The sequence below is a fragment of the Penicillium manginii genome (assembly GCF_028828005.1).
Source record: "Penicillium manginii strain IBT 31320 chromosome Unknown utg000006l:1.0-4164085.0:1.0-4166146.0, whole genome shotgun sequence".
Classification (NCBI taxonomy): Eukaryota; Fungi; Ascomycota; class Eurotiomycetes; order Eurotiales; family Aspergillaceae; genus Penicillium; species Penicillium manginii.
This window is the reverse complement of record NW_026643107.1, coordinates 663,776-682,158: the sequence shown is the minus strand read 5'-3', so window position 1 is coordinate 682,158 and position 18,383 is coordinate 663,776. Positions and strand designations below refer to the sequence as shown.

General features: G+C 35.4%; 1 protein-coding gene across 1 annotated transcript; it reads right to left on the bottom strand.

The window, feature by feature from the left end:
- Nucleotides 1-1,681: 1,681 nt before the first annotated feature.
- N7533_008651 (uncharacterized protein) lies at nucleotides 1,682-5,533 on the bottom strand (the record flags this gene model as incomplete). Its single annotated transcript, XM_057105301.1, has 4 exons — nucleotides 1,682-1,686; nucleotides 1,739-3,675; nucleotides 4,045-5,374; nucleotides 5,434-5,533. 4 exons carry the CDS (start codon nucleotides 5,531-5,533, stop codon nucleotides 1,682-1,684), a joined length of 3,372 nt encoding a protein of 1,123 aa, XP_056956750.1.
- Nucleotides 5,534-18,383: the final 12,850 nt, after the last annotated feature.

Below are 18,383 nucleotides of genomic sequence, written 5' to 3'. Positions count from 1 at the left end.
ACCCTTTCGGATAAGTTTCAGTTTTACTAGAGCCTTAGTCTAAGTAGTGGTCTCCTTCCCTTTAGTTATAGCTCAAGTTTTTATAATCTCTTGAGCTCTCCCTTTTCCCTTATTATAGTTTTGAGTAGTTCTCACTAGTATAACGGTTTTCCGTACCTGAGGAATTTGAACCTCAATTGAAGGAGAGCAAACTTTATTATAATCCTTATTCTTATACTGATCTTCCTTCTCTATATCCTTATTACTATTTTCTTCTTCTTTCTTAGCCCTCTCAAAACTATTAGTCTCTGAGACTAGTTTCTCTTTAATACTACTCCGAATCAATCTTAAGTAGCTACCTCTATATCGTCTAGTACAAGGTACACTAGATACAGAAGAAGAAAGTATTTTACAAATAGAATAGAGATTTCTAGATCTTTTCCCTCTCTCTTAGAAGGGTTTTTAGCCAGTTTTTATCTCTACTTAGCTCAAAGAAATATCTAAGTCTAAAAAGCAAAAGTTTTCTTTGACAGTTTTCTAGGTTTTTTCTTATTTAAGTTTTAGATTTTTCTCTATCTTTAAATAGGACTTTCTTTCAAAAGTCTATTTTAGTTCCTTTTCTCTTTAAATATCTTTAAAAGTCCTTTTAATAGTTTCCGGGATTTTCTTACAAGCAAGTTTTTCCGGTTTTTTCCTATCTTATTCTACGTCGAATTCTCTGATTAGAATCACTATTAAATAGGTTTTAATAGGTATTGTCTAAGCTAAGCCGTTACTTAAAGGATCGCATCTCTTTAACTATAAACGCCTAAGGTCAGACTTTATTGGAAGGGGAGATAGTTGTTACGGGGCTCATATCAAAGAGGGTGAGCTTCGGTGAGAAGCAACTAACTCTCTTTATATTCCCTGTGGCGACCCGATCTTATCTCAGCTACACTAGGAGTTCGTGCCCGATTCGATACCGATTCGTGCCTGATTCACGTGATGGTCAGGTCGAATGACTTGACGCAGTATTTCCTTTGTTCTTGAGTTTTCTTCAAGAATTAGTCTCTGTTACTATTCATACATATTATTGGTTGATTCTCCTATTCTTCGATTACCATCTAAAGTCTTGCCTAGTCACAGGTCTCTAGCCTGTCCCTTAGATTGCCATTACATTCTTTATCCAACTTTCCCTAAGCCTATTAAGACCTACTATAAGGGTTACTAAGGTATCAGCCAGTACTGATTAGCTAGGTAAGAAATATAAAAGAAGCCTAGGTATTAATCATAAAACAGAGGCTAATTCTTGAAGCACTATTAAAGAATTAAGTCTAAACCATCTATTTATTATACAAAGTGATCCCCTCAGACTGGGCCAATACTAGTTGTGGCGGCTATACCTTTTCGAGCGTTAATGTGGAGTCTGATCTTTGGTTTTCTTTGCTGTGATTGGATCATATGTATTGGCAGAGGTTTCCAGAACAGAAGTATGTGTATTTCTCATGGAAGCCAATTTCGAATCCGTGTGTATCTCAAAGATATTCAGTCCTAGTCAAGGCATGTTGTAATATCGAGGAATTGAATTTTAGGAACAATACTCGTCCCGAAGCACAACCAAGACATATTGTTGACAGTGACACCGCAACAGTATTTGGGCGGTACTCCGGTGGCAACCAAAGCAAATTCTCCGAATTCCAAGTGATCCAAGTACGATCAGTACTTATACTATATGCATCAAATCGTGGCGATGGGGACTCGAAGCTAGTCGGTTCTATACCCGCAGCTAAAGAAAGACGAATATTGCCATTATCAGTTTTAAGGTATAAGTTGGTGATGTCAGCCGGTATCGGAAAGGCGGATTTCCCAATATCGAACCCTTGACGGCATTCACCGTTGTTGACATCCCACACCTTGACCTTGCTATCGGCTGAGATGGAGACGAGGATTTTCAAGTCACGGGAGAAGGTGACTGAGCGAACCGAGTCGCTATGGCCCTCGAAATTCTGGAGGCATTGACCGCTGCTGGTATCCCACACTTTGACCGTACAATCCAGTGAAGCCGAGGCGACGAGTTTCGAATCGTGTGAGAATGTGACCGAGTTGACCAAGCTGCTGTGATTTTCAAGAGTTTGGAGGCAATTTCCATTGCTAGTATCAAATAATTTGACCGTGCGATTGTCTGATACCAAGGCGAGGACCTTCGAATCATGGGAAAATGTGACTGAGTCGACCCACTTGCTATGAGCCTCAAGGGTCTGGAGGCAACTACCGCTGCTAGTATCCCACACTTTGACTATACAATCGTGTGAAGCCGAGGCGACGAGCTTCGAATCATGGGAGAAGGCAACTGAGCAAACTGAGTCACTATGATCCTTGAGGGTTTGGAGGCAACTTCCACTGCTAGTATCCAACAATTTGACTGTGTGATTGTCTGAAACCAAGGCGAGAAGTTTCGAATTATAGGAGAAGGTATTTAAGCGGACCGAGTCACTACAACTCTCAAGAGTGTAGAGGAGCTTGCTGCTACTAGTATCCCACACTTTGACAGTACCATTATTCGAGGCCGGGGAAAGGAGCTTCGAGTCATAGGAGAAGGTGACTGAGCGGACTGAGTCACCATCATCCTCGAGGGTCTGGAGATACTCGTGGCTGCTAGCATCCCACACCTTGACCGTACGATCGTGTGAGGCCGTGACGAGAAGCTTTGAATCATGCGAGAAGTTTACTGAGCTAATTGAGTCGATATGGCCCTTGAGGATCTGGACGCATACACCGCTGTTGGCATCCCACACTCTGACTGTAATATCAAAAGAAGCTGAGGCGAGAAGCTGCGAATCATGGGAGAAGGTGACTGCGAGGACTAAGCTACTATGGCCCTCCAGAGTCTGGAGGCATTCGCCGCTGTTGGCATCCCATACTTTGACCATGCCATCGTTTGAACCTGAGGCGAGGATTGTCGAATCATGCGAGAATGTGATCGAGTTGACCGGGCCGGTATGACCCTCGAGGATTTGGAGGCATTCGCCGCTGTTAGCATTCCATACCTTGATTCTGCCATCGTCCGAACTTGAGGCGAGGAGTTCCGAATTATGGGAAAATGCGACTGAGTTGACCCGCTTGCTATGACCCTCAAGGGTCTGGAGGCAGCGGCCGCTACTAGTCTCCCACAACTTTATCGTGTTATTTTCTGATGCTGATGAGAGGAGCTTTGAATCATGAGAGAAATCAACCAAGTCAACTGAACCGCTTTCAAAATCATCATCGAACGGATCATATTCGTAGATGCCTGAAGCTGAGGCAAGAAGCTTCGAGTCATGAGAGAAGGTTACAAAGTTGACCCACTCACTATGACTTTTGAGGGTCTGGAGACATTCGCCGCTGTTAGCATCCCATACTTTGACCATGCCATCGTTTGAACCTGAGGCGAGGATTGTCGAATCATGCGAGAATGTGACCGAGTTGACCGGGCCGGTATGACCCTCGAAGGTCTGGAAGCATTCGCCGCTGTTAGCATTCCACACCTTTATCAGACCATCGTCCGAACCTGAGGTGAGGAATTTCGAATCATGGGAAAATATGACTGAGTTGACACGCTTGCTATGACCCTCGAGGGTCTGGAAGCAAGCGCTCCAGTCATCTGGGATGGCTGGCTGCGCAATTACCCAAGCCGGTTCCTCTACCCAAAATTCTTTTCTGGTGACACTGCTGGCGGGGCTAAATATCAAGCCCGAGGCGTATACTTGAAGCGGTCTATCCTCAATCACTGCTTTGTGGTATAAGATAAATCGACATGCATCTCGAACTCTATCAATCAGCCGTGAGTTCTCTTTTATTGTCTAACACAATCCCGTTAATATTCTCTCGTGGTTGCATCTAGGAGAACGGACCATTAAAAAACTTTCGAGCTTCAGCATTGAAGCTACTCCCTCCGGTAAACTTCTTAAAAGACTAAGTGCCTCGAGCCAGTGGAGGTAGTCACGACACAAGAAATTCATAATAGGGCCGCTATCTTGGAGAAATTTATCTGTGACATTTGTCGGAGAGCACGCGCTAAAGTGATCAACCCAGTAGACACAAGCGTACCGTAGGGCAACTAGCGGGTCTGGATCCGGCTGCTGAACCCTGTCGATTGGATATCCAGGGTGAAAGAGGCTATATATGTCGCGTCGTAACGCACCAGACATAACTTGCAACGACTTCAAAACAATAGAATCGTGTACTCCGTCTTTTCCGTGCGGAAAAACTTCATGAACCACATCTCGAAGCAGAAAGTCCTTGGCCGACTGATGAACAAGGGAGATCGTGCGTCCCCGGAATGTGAGGAAAGAGCCACAAAGCCCTATAATCTCTGCGACATCTAAATCGTCCACGACTTCTTCAGGCAAGTCCATACAAAAAGGTAATTCATCCAACGTGATAGGTCGGTAAACGGTCGTGATAACGCTCAGGAGCGACTTGCAAAGTTCAGCATCATCTGAATCATTGATCTGGCCTAGCATACGCCGATAAAGCTCATCAAGGCCCGAAGGGAATTCTTTCAACTTCTTTTGGACGTGCCTCCGAGGAACATTGGCGAGTGCCTTGCACACCAAGGCTACCCAGAGAAAGGTTCCATGTGCATTTGACAGCAAGTGTCGCGAAATAGCATCGCAGATCTCGTTGGTGTATTTTTTTTGTTCAGTCAATTTCTGAACCTTGTAGTGGATAAAGGCGGCGACAGCCTTGGAGACAGACACCTCATTTAATTCAAGCCAAAGATTTGTTTTTTGCTTCGCCGTGTCGAGAGTCTCTTGAATAGCTGGCCAGTTACGGCTCGAGACGATCCATTTGACATGTGGGTATACTGTTGAATTCTGAGCAAGAAAGTCAAGGAGTCGATTTAGGCCCGTAGTACATTCGTCCAGAGCATCGATGATTAAATAGGTGGTCTGTAACCTCGGATCTTCGAGGATACTAGTGAGGATTTCTGAAAGAGCTTCCCACGCATTAACATCTTCAAAAACCTGCTTCCCAGCCTTGTCGTACTGGCACCGTATATAGGAGACGAGAGATGGCTGCTGCTCAACCAGCATGAAGATAAGACCGCGAAGGACTGCAGTCGCGTGATTTATTCGTATGTCGGTAGCCTGGCAAAAAAAGAACGATACGACAGCAGATTCAGAAGTCTTCAACAGCTCGTCGATAATTCCACACAGGAGCATTGTTTTACCCTTCCCAGGGTCACCCTTTACCCAGAGCAATGAGCTCTGTTCCTGAGACTGCCATCGTTTGAAATCAACATGTTCAAGAATCCAGCAATATGCGTCTTTGAGTAGCCCACCCTTGTCCTTCTCGATACGATCCTTGTCATGTCGAGGATTGGTCGTCTGCAAATCCTGTAAACATGCTCGATTCGCTGATATTTCAAACTGCTCTGAGACAGTTCATAGATATTAGTGCGAATTCGGCTAAAATGGTATTTTCAAGACCTACCAGTGGAAGGATTAAAATTCGCGGTGATAGGACCATAACTTTGCCCTATCTGAAGTCCCGAGTTCGAGCCGCTAATGGAGGTCGTAGACGATATAGCCATTGTGAGGTGATCGCTTTGCACAACGGATGTGATCAGGCACACCGCCAAATGAAAGCCGACCGCTAATCCCCTCTATCAGGTGACCATGTATACTAAGCAAGCAACCAGATGACAAGAGAATTTAAAATGACAGTCTAGCTAGCTGCTGGTTTCTTCGCTCGTGATGAATGTATCTGAGCTTTGCCTTTGCATATCATGTCATAAATTAGCCCATGCTTCGAAAGGTTTCGTGATCTTTCGTACCTAGGGACGATGATGCTTTGAGGTGGGGCAACGAGATGTTAGGTATATTATTAATACAACTCAATAGTTACCTACACCCCACCTTTACTCCTGGCTGACATTCAGTGATGGTAGAGACCCAGAAGCTAAAGCTTACTGTTGAGACTTTTCATATTAATCCCAGATAAACTGCAGGGAAGCATCAAGCAGCAGTATAGAACAGCAACAGCATGATGCAGAAGGAAAGTTTTGACCCTTTATCAGTTCAGACGTTATTTTGTTTGCGCTGTTTGCATGGAACCTTCCAGGAGTCTGTATTTGACTTACGGTCTATACAGTGGCGACCCAAAAGTCTGAGACCCCCCCTTATCTACCGCCTGAGACTCTGCCTTCCAAAATAGGCTAGTGTAACTTGCAACGCGCTATAGTATTACGCTCGCCGCACTTGTGTTGGCCGCTATATACACTACTATATCACACAATGCCTCTGTGTGTAAGATCTCTACCATAGCGCCCAGTACCTAAAGGGCCTATACTTCCTATAAGGCCCCCCTAGGTCACCTATATCTACTAGTAAAACATACTACTGAAACTGTGAATTAGATACAAATTTATAGACCCAAATTACTATATTAAAGGAGACTGCTGGGTGGTCTTATAAGTAAATTCAGGCTAGATTCCCTGATCTACTACTTTCTATAATTAAGATAACCTATCTACAATCGAGAATTTAATATAAAGAAGAATCTATAAAGTGATCTAGATATCTAAAAGTTCTTAATAAAGATAATATCTAAAAGTTCTTAATAAAGATAATATCGAAAAGATCTGTTAGAAGATCTATAAAATACCTTAAGTTATATACAATAATCTACTTAAAGAGATTAGTAATAAATATAAAAAGAAGTTAATTACCTATCTTCTTTATATTAAGAATATATAAAAATAGTAGATTATAAAATAACCCTATCTTAAGCCTAAATATACTAAAAAATAACTTACTTAGATTTTATAATATTAATACTATACTAAAGAGGATTTTAATTATATTTTTTAGTCCGATAAATATACTATTAAACGAGATATTAGACTTTAGTTAAAGTATATTTTTATTTATCCCTAATATTAAGTAACTTAGAGTAAAGTTTATCTAACTCTATATACTAGATTTTAAGTTAAATAAATATTTTAGGCTTTATTTTTTAGTACTCCTTAATAAAGTTCTCTAATCCTACTTTATAGAGACCCTAATTTAGCTAGGGGAGAGATTAATTATTTTATTATTTTTAATTTATATTATTGAATCTTACTAACTTTATTAATTAATCTAATATTAATTTTTCAGTAAGATAATACTCTAACTTATACTATAATAATTATTTATTAATATCTTACTAAGTTAGGGTATAAGCTTATAATTTAGCTTTCTTATTCTCTAGATCTTAATTTAATTAAAAATCTATAGATATTATTAAAATAAAAAATCTATTAGATTTGGCTAGATTTCCTTTATATACTAAATAATAATACAACACTAGTAATTATAATTACTATAGTATAGAAGACCTAGTAATAATTTAATTTCAGTATCTTAGAGAGTCTATTAGAAAGTATACTATATAGGGTATAGATTATTATTGATTCTGATAGGTAGTATACCAGATATTAGGTAGATTTTGTAATTTATATAGAGTTTTTGGCTAGTAGAATATTATATAAAAAGTGGGGTAATAGATAAGGGGGGGTCTCAGACTTTTGGGTTGCCACTGTAAAAAGGAGCTTGTATTATCACGGGTACGTAGAGAATGTGTTATTCAAATCAGTCTCGTGCTTAGGGTTTGAAAAAGCATATCTATGTTCGCGGCATGGAAGCCAATTTTGGTTACTTCTGTAGCAGATTGCCCAATATTGAGAGATCTTCGAAGGGAATTGAGACAGAAAGTGGGGGACGCGTTCGGCAGCGTGTCAAGTCTGCTGGGACGCTCAAAACAAGGTGAGAAAGGTAAACCAGACACCGTCTCCAGGGCGAAGATGGTCCAGGCCGTATTGGACTTCGCCGAGGCCTCACAACGGTTTCGCAGTCGCGCGCCTCAAGGACAGCCTAACAATGGGAGCGGCAATTAGGCCACGGCAGGCCGTGACGAGGCTCTAAGTTAGTTGTCAGGAAGTGGGACATTCTACATGTACGGACAGGGATATATATAGTCGAGGTAGCCTGCATATCACCGTTGAGAGTTGGGACTCTGAACTGAGATACAAGTGTGATGCTCCTTTTCTATCCAGGGGCAGATATGACTACTTATAGACCCAACGGGTGCCTTGATACTACCTCGCACAGCAGCTACCCTGTGTCACTCCTGTACCAGGATCTTGGATCCAACTTTGAGGTGAGTGGTCAGGGTAAATGAAATCATCATAATCATCATCTTCTGTAGCAGCAGAGCACAAGTATCTAGACATATGACTCATGGAAACATCCAAAATTATCTAGTAACTAATATATTCGGGGAAGGACTAGTTAGCCTCTATTTCAATTTTAAATTGTTGCGTGACATTAAAGTGTACATATTTCCCGAATCAGAATCCTTCGATAGTATTCATAGCCTAGGATCTCTGTAATAAGATTAAACGAGAAGCCGTAAGCTGAGACTGGGATTGGGGATTGAGTAAATACTATTTTTCCAGCCTTTATGGCTTATGTGTTCTATTCTCTATAAGTGCTTCTAGGAAATAATTTAGTTCTTTGTAAGAATAAACTTTATTACTACTTAGTATAAGACCAATAACTAAAGACTTAAACAATTAGTAGAGACTAGTAAGAGATAGGTAGCAGTTAATAATATAAATAGATAAAGTATCTACTATCTTATTCTAGAATACTGTTCTTTTACCTCTATTTTAAAAGTTAGTAATTTAAGTACTTAGAGACTAGAGAGCTTATAAATATATATTTAATTTACTAAGTCTTTATTAGTTAGTAATAGAATACTAAGACCTATATAAGTAGTAACTTTCTACTAACACTTACTCTAGTAATATTGGTCACTAAGTAGATTCTAATCTATTTTCTGTAGAGTAAATTAATAGCTATAAAGAGTCTATAAAATAGAATCTCTAGTAATTATAGAAATCGAATAACTATTATATCTTATAGGAAACCCGTTTTTTTTATAAGTCTCTAAATAATTAATTATATTTTCAAAATAAATATAAAGCTAAACTTAGGTAAGGTAATAGTATATATTGTTTAAGTTCAAACTCAATCTGTTTATAGAGTTAATATACTTTAAATAGATTATATATACTATTAGTAAATAATTAAAACTATCTAAGGTAATACTAAATAATATATATAGGTAATATTTAACTAAAAGAGACTATAAGTTTATAACTACTTTATCTAATTATATACTTTTTATTAGATTATTACTATAATTCTTAATATTTTAAGTTTGGCTATTAGTTAAGGTTTTACTAGTTATAATATTATATATTATCTTTATATAGCTAGTATATCTATATATCTATACTAAAATTAGGACTAATAATTTTAGTAAATTTAATATATCTACTTTAGTAAATTATAAATTAGTTTCTTCTAAGGATTAAGTATTTTACTAACTTCTATTTCTAAACTAGAAAAAAGTATATTAATTTAATAAATTTCCTATATACTTAGTATAGGTATTTTCTTTATAAAACTACTCTCTCTATCTATAGACTAATTTAGGTATATAATCTAGCCTAAAAAGTATAGTATAAGAAGATAATTTAGCTTTTAGGAGAGATATATATTTAATAAAGTTTTATTAATTAGATTTATATAATTAGTAAGTATAATAGAGATTTAAATTATTTTAGACTTAAAGCTTTACACTTAGCTATAGTTTTAGATATAACTAGAGAGAGATCTTCTAGCTACTTTATAAGAACCTAAGGAGTATATTCTTCTAGAATATAAATCTTACTACTATCTTTAGGGTTATTTAAGTTATAATATAAGAATTCTAAGTTTTTATTATCCTAGAGTATCTCTATTATAAATTAAATATTCTATTCTATAAAATCTTTATCTTTCTATAGGGAACTTAAATTATCTATATATAGAGATAGTATTACTTAGATAGTAGTTAGTAATAATAGAGAAGAGAAATAAATAGAAGTTAAGATAAAGTAAATATCTTATAAAATAGTTATAAAATATTAAGATTATAATAGAATATATACTTTAAATTTATAATAGTTAGGAAGAAAGATATTAGAAGTTAAAAGAGTTATAAGAGTAGATTTTATATTAATATATAGATAATATTTAAGTACTCTTAAATAATATATCTTAAATAGATAGTAACTATACTCTATTTAGTAGTAATACTATTTTAGGTATTATAACTAAAAGAATAAGTTTTATATACTGTTCTATTCTAGTACTAGAATACTATTATAGCTAAAGTAATATATAAATTATTTAATTAATTTAATTAATCTATATGATTAATCTACTTTAGTCACTATATACTCTATAGTCCCTCCTAAATTTATAATTTATTAATAGTAAAGATTTTATTAGTAGCACAGTTTTGATATTAACACAGTTTTGGCACTAATAAGGTTTATGTTAATACAGTTTTTTATATGTCCCTGATTGTCCCTTATACCTAGATCCTAATTGCTATATTTATATAGCTAAGAGATATCCCTAGTTACAATTCTTTAGTAATCTAAATTTAGGATAACCAGGGGCAGGACCAGTTTAATGTTCTAATATTAGTAAATAATCTATTTATTATTAAGGGTAATAACCACAGTAACTAGGTATAATTAATAATTTAATAATTACTAGACTATTATATAGTCTACTCCCACTTTTTTATCCTCTAGTTAGTATAATAAATTATTTTTGATAAATATTCTATTTTTACTATAAAGGTTAAAATTCTATTTTGTATAGCTTGTCATGGGATTCGAAGTATACAGTACCCCAGACATTCGACGTCGATCCGCACTCGAATCCCCTTCGAGCCACCTGCATATTGAGGCCCACCCGAACCCTAATATATTTAAGATCCCACAAGTATTCAGGATTCTTGATCTTGTCAAGAATCAGTCTGTATATCAACTATCCAATCTAATCTCCACTATCCGATATCCTTACCTAGTCATAGGTCTCTAGCCTGACAACTTAGTAACCATTATAATTCTGATTCTTCTTTATTGACTACCTAAGGATTGAAGATAGTACCCTCTACACATCAAAACCCTGTATCCTCCCACGATAGCACTTGTTCCGAACCCGCTACGCCTCCGGCTATCTAATAACCTAAGATTGAATTGATCCCAGATCAACCTAGAACCCCTATTGAACCTATACCGGACCAGATACCTACCTATAAGACTGCTAAACACATTGTTAATATATTGCCATCCTCTCCCCCATATAGGATATAGATCTGAGGAATCGCAAGTGAACCAATAACTGGAAGTGTTACGGAACTTGATCAAAAGGGCCTCGAGAAGAAGAAGTGTAAAATTAAACGTCTTAAGGAGTTCCTAGCAGTTTATATGTGTCTTAAGGAACTCACTACTTAAGTCTCCGAAATTTATATAAAAGACTTCTTAAATAGCCTGTCTACAAATCACAGACGAATCAAAGCTAAGAAGTATAAGAAAGTAGAGGGTTTTAAGGTCAATAAGTTTAAGAGATCGTTCAGTATTCAGAAACAAGGGAATTAGCTCTCTTAACTCAGTTATATCTTCTAAGGTAACCCTAGAGTCTATAAGGATAAGGAAATAAAGATTCTTATAGAAATTAAGTATCTCGATTCCAATTATAAAAATAATTAGACTATAGAAGAAAGATATCTTAAGGACAACAACGATAAATATCTTAGTAGCTAGGAGTACTTTAAAGAGTAGACTCTTATCCTGATATATAACAAAAATACCTTTACTAGAGAAATCAGCAATAAGATAGAGCACTATCACTAGTAAATCGATAAGAAGCTGAAGGCTTTTCACTATTATCTTACAGATCTAGAGCGTTATCTACCCTAGATATCCTAAGACGAACAAGCTTGCTGTTATATATTAAAGCTATAATAGTGGTTAACTCTATATATCCAACAATATACTAAGAATATACCTACTACTTGAGTAGAATAGATAGAAGAAGCATAAAGTATATAGGAATTTAATAAAGCGAAAGCACAAAAGTATAATCCATTTAATAGTAATTTGAATTCAAGCTTAAAATACCTATAACCCAATAACTTATTCCCAAACCGGTCCAATAGCAAAGAATAAAATCAAAAAAGTCCTAAATACTTACGTTTAAGAAACTTTTATAGTCCTAGATCAAATCTGAATCAAAACAACTTTAATTTAAACCCAAATCAAAATAACTTCAATTTAAACCTAAATTAAAACAACTTCAATTCAAACCCGAATTAAAACAACTTCAATTTAAATCTAAATCAAAACAACTTCAATTTAAATCCGAACCTCCCTCATTTCAGAAACAGACCTTATCCGTTTCCCCTACAGAACAAAAGCAATCCCAATCATACTCCTATTACTAGGACCAGTCCATCCAGTTCCTTCAATAAAATACCTTCTAAACCTTATTTTAACTATGGCAAGCTAGGTCACTAGGTAAATAAATATCGTTCACCGCCGAAAACCCCAGGAGCTAGGATCCAGAAAGCCTACTTAAGACCCTAGTATCATCGCAATAATACTTAATCAAAGGACTTAGGAAAAGAACAGAAGTCAAACTAGCTCCTATAGATTCTAACTCTTAGCCTCAAGTAGGAACAGTTACCCACTTCCACGTTCCAATCCATATTCGAAATAACATCGAAACATATACGGATATTGATACCTATACAGAGGTAGACCTTATCAGTTATAAATTTGTTCAGAAATATTACTTCAATCAAGCCAAATACAGTACTCCCCTTTTAGAAGTAATAGACTAACAAGATACCCCTACCTATAGCATATAGACTATTCCAATCACTATATACAACTCTAGAGAAATAAAACAAGAGTTTTCATATCCCTGTATTACAATCAACAGAGACCCTTATCTCTCTAGATCCCTAATACTATTATCAAACACAACTATCCAAAAGATATAAATTATATTAGCACTATAGCAGAGATAATAGTAGTTTAAACATAAAGAGAAGGTAATAGAATAGTTAAAATCTTACCAGTTTACAAAAGTATACAGAAACCAAGCCTACATCTTTACAGTCATCAAAGTACCCAAAGAAATTTAGCTTCCCCCAAAAGACAAAGAGGAATTAGCTAAGGATCGAAAGTAAATCCCCTCTAAATTAATAGTATTTTAGAATATATTTAAAGCTCAAAATTCCAAGATTATACCGCCACAAAAGGAGACCGATCACTTAATTAAACTTAAAGAAAATATATCGCCCCCATATAGCCCAATCTACCCCCTCTCACAAACAGAACTTACAGAGCTACAGAAGTATCTTAACAAAAATCTGGCAAACAGTCAAATCCAACCTTTTAAGAGCCCTACAAACACTCCTATCCTATTCATACTAAAAAAGGATAGAGACCTATACCTCTATATCAACTATCAAAGGTTAAACAAAGTCTCTATTAAAAATCAGTACCCTCTACCCCTCATCTCGGAGATCCTTAACCACCTTTCTAGCACCAAAATCCTTAGTAAGATTGATATACAAGATATATATTATCAGATTTATATTTAAGAAGGAGAAGAATAGAAAATAGCATTCCGTACAAGATATAGCCATTTTAAATATATAGTCATACCCTTTAGCCTTACTAACGTACCTACAATATTCCAAAGTTATATCCACACCACACTCTATAGCCTCCTCAACACTATTTATATTACATACCTCGATAATATTCTTATCTTCTCAAAGACACATAAAGAATATACAGAATACCTAAGTCTCGTACTTAAAAGACTATAGAAGGCATAACTATTCATTAAAGTATCAAAATATAGCTTCTATAAGTCCTAAGTTAAGTTCCTTAACTTTATCATCAATCAAAACGGAATCTCAATAGACCCGGAACAAGTTCAAGCTATTTAAGAATAGGAATAGCCAACGTTCTATAGAGATATTTAGATCTTTCTTAGATTCTATAACTTCTACCAAAGGTTTATCAAAAAATACTCATTAATTGTATTACTACTTACAGAGCTCCTTAAAGAAAGTAAAGACAGAAGGAAACCAGGAAGTATCAAACTAAACAATAGGGAATCAAAGACATTTCAAGACCTTCTCAATACCTTCTCGACAGCATCTCTCCTCCGTTACTTTAATCCAGAAGGGCCTATCCGACTTAAAACCAATACATCGGGTTTCAGAATAACTAGAATCCTCTTACAACCAGATAACTAGAGGATATAGCACCCTATCATATTTTAGTCTAAGAAATTCTTACCTACAGAATAAAACTACACAATACCGGATTAAGAACTATTTACAATCGTTTATTTATTTAAATATTAGTGTCAATACCTTAAAGAGAGCTAGTATCAGATTAAGGTTCTAACCAATTACTATAATTTAAAACTCTTTATAAATCAACTAAAGATTAATAAAAGACAAATATATTAGTATCTCTTCCTTACCCCTTTTAATTTTATAATATATTACTACTTAGATAAGACAAATCCTACAGATAGATTATCTTATACCCCAGAGAAAGAGAAAGCTCTACCTACAGAGAAGATATTAGAGCCAATTTGTAAGAGGATCACAGCCAAATTATTTATAAAAGTATAGTAGTTCACTATTAGTACAAGACCGTCTAGAGAGAAAAATAGAGAGAAGCAGAGATTAATAAGTATAACCATATTAGCCTATAGAAGTCTATCACAATCCCTCTCTCTAACTATAAATAGCTCAGTCAGTAATCTAGAGTCAGAGCTGAACTAGGTTCAAAACGACACTACCACCCCTACAGATCAGAAGGATCTAGAGAAGACTATAGATAAGTCCAGCAAAGCTGATTATTTAGATCCGGGGGATAATAAAGAAATTTTCCCAAGTTAGAACTACAATATAACCAAGTTTCTTCTAAATTAGGGCCATAATATAATATATCATAAGGTTTTAAATCACTCTTAATTCGTATCCCCTCAAATAGTATTTACTATAGCTACAAATAAAGATCCACTCACGGATAAATCCCTAAGGGAACTAAAAATATTAATTAAAGAACTCCAAGATAAGGACAAGATAGTCCAGAAGAAGATAAATACAACTCTAGAAGATATTCTACAAGAAAAACATTGGAGTATTAACTCTAAGAAGCTATTACACTATAAAGGATATTTATATATCCCTATTATAGAGAATCTAAGGCAAAAGTTGATTAAACTCTATCACAATAAATAACTCACAGATCATTTTAGAAGAACCCATACAGAAGAACTGGTTAAGAGGAAGTTCTACTAGAAATACCTACCTAGGGACGTACAAAAATACATTAAAATATACCCGATATACCAGAAAGTCAAAACTCTAAGGTATCGACCTTATAGCAAACTTTAACCCCTCCCAATTCCCTATCGACTATTTATAGAGCTAAGTATAGACTTTATAATAGAACTTCTAATTATAATCTTTAAAGGACAAGAATATAATACAATTCTAGTAATTATCTACCAACTTACAAAATACTCTCGATTCCTTCCTATATCGACAACAATATCTATAGAAGACCTTACCGAACTCTTTTTTGATTGAATTAAACTTAAATACAGAAACCCAGAAAAAATCATATCCGATCGAGGTCCTATCTTCACAAATAGATTCTAGTTATAACTCTACTACCACTCAAAAATCAAACTACAATTCTCTATAATATTCTACCCTTAAACTGATAGCCAAACAGAAAGACTCAACTAAGTCCTAGAAGATTATCTTAGGTATTTTATCGATAGAGAACAATTAAATTAGACTCAACTTCTCAAAATAACTTAATTTATATATAATAATACCGTTAATATATCCACCAACAAAACCCCTTTCTATATACTACTAGAATATAATCCTAACTTCTAAGTCCGAGCTCCAAAGAAAGCACTCAAAAAGAAAGCCCTAAATATTAAAGAACAGATAACTTACCTTTAAAACATCCGAGAAGAGACTTCAAAGAAGTTTTAAATTATATAAGAAATGTAACAGAAGTTATACAACAAAAACCACAAACTAAAAGACTTCAATATTAGAACCCTTATATCTCTTTTAACAAAGAATATCTACTTTAAAGCTAAAGAAAAGAAGCTATTTCCTTAACAAATTAGACCCTTCTGTATTCTTATAAAGATTAGCACACAGATATACTATATTATACTACCAGAGAAGTACTTGAGATTATATAATATCTTCTCTATCTCTCTTCTTAAGCTATAAAATAGCCAAAATAAAGATAATTTACTAATACTAATATCTAAACTTAAAGATAAAGAGAAATAGAAGATCAAAGAGATTTAAGATAAAAGAATATTTAACAGAATTTTACATTACTACATTAAATAGACTAGATAGCCCTTAGAATATAATCAATAGGAACCTATAAAGCACCTAGAAAATATAAAGAATATAATATCTTCATTTAGAAAGAAGTAAACCCAAAAAACTATCTCCTAATAATAATAAAAAGCTACCGGAACCCCTTCGAACCACACCCGAATCAATAAAGAAAAGAAAGAGAAAACCACCCTATCCAACTCCCACTAAGCAAGAACACATAGCTATAAAAGAGAAGAATAGACAAAACAAAGAAAAAAAGACTACCATAGAAGCAAGTATTAATCTATAAACACTTTAATATTAGCAACTACAGCTATAATAGCAGAAGTTAAACTAACCCCATCCGGAACCATATTATATTAATATCCTACAGCAACCTCTAAGAAGAAGGCTTAAATAGCACTCTACCAAAGGTTGTAACCAACATCACTAATCTAAAGTCATAGAAGGTTACTAAGGTACCTAAAAGGATAAGCTAGAGGCAAGCTAGCCTCAGTATTCAATTCCTTCCGACGTTCAGCAACAAACCCTACATAATCAGCCACAGCCTAATCAGTATTCCTTACATTAAAGCACAGATCATACACAGAAAGATAGACTAAGATTATCTTACAAAACAATATCAGAAGATAGAGAGATCCTAACATAGCCACTTCCTCACTTACTACACCCCATACAGGTACAGCACCTCCAGAAGCTACAGTAGCAGTACCACCGGCCTTAACTTCATAAGCCCAGACAAGGATCAACTAAAGTTAATATAAATCACTATAGAGTCTATAAAGTAGCTAAAGCGGATTAGTATCGAATTAAATACAAATCAGAAGAGCATCATACCTAGAAACAAGTCTTACTTTCCTCCTTACAGAGAGCACAAGTAATCAAATTCACACAATCCCAATCATACTTAATTAAAGGAACAGTATCCACAAAAGTACAAAGAGCTACTTCTACAACACACTTCACACAGAACACAAAGGAAGGACGGGGGATTCAATCACAAAGAGAACAAAGACCAAGATTAGTACTCGCAACACTCCCAGAGCCAGATCCTCCATCTCCATCTCCATCTCCATCACCACCCCCAGTTCTACCTCTAGCACGACCTTTACCTTTCCAACAACCTCCCCAACTCACAGTACCTCTAGTACCACCAAAGGGACCAACAGCAGTAGTAGGAGCTAAAGCAGTAGTAGCAGGAGTCGAAGCAACAGTAGTAGGAGCCAGAGCAACAGTTAACATAACAAAAAGATATTGAGATAAGGATAATCGGAGAGATAAAGATAAAAGAAGTAAGGATAGAGAGAGTTACAAGAGAATAGCTTTTATCACAAGGTATCAAAGAGAGCATATTACTTTATTTATATCTACACACAAACATACCTAATTAGGAAAGACTTCAAGGTCTTTGACCAAAGGTAACACCATCATATTTAAATCGTTTAATCTAATTCTTACCTTTATCAATAGTCGAGCCGACCATCTATAAAAGAGGAGGATAAATTATCACGGAATTCGAAGTATACAGTACCCCAGACGTTCAACATCAATCCGCACTCAAATCCCCTTCAAGCCACCTACATATCGAGGCCCACCCAAACCCTAATATATTTAAGATCCCACAAATATTTAGGATTCTTAATCTTGTCAAGAATCAGTCTGTGTATCAACTGTCCAATCTAATCTCCACTATCCGATATCCTTACCTAGTCACAGGTCTCTAGCCTGACAACTTAGTAACCATTACATAGCTATACTTACTCTTCGAGATATTTTAAAACTATTTCTCTTAAATAATCTTATACTTTAAGTAATATAGATACTAAACAGTAAGTATATATTTTATAGTCTAAGAAAAAGGATATACTAAGTATAAGTACCTTACTACAATCTTTATATATATTTACTAGTCTTTTAATATTCCGACTGGAGGTCTCTTATATAATTATTTTCTTATAATCTAATATTCTATTGAAGACTATTACTTAGTAATACTAGCTAAAAAACTTACTATACTCTATTATCTTATTTAATATAATATAAAAGGATATTTTAAGAATCTTTTATAGTTAGAG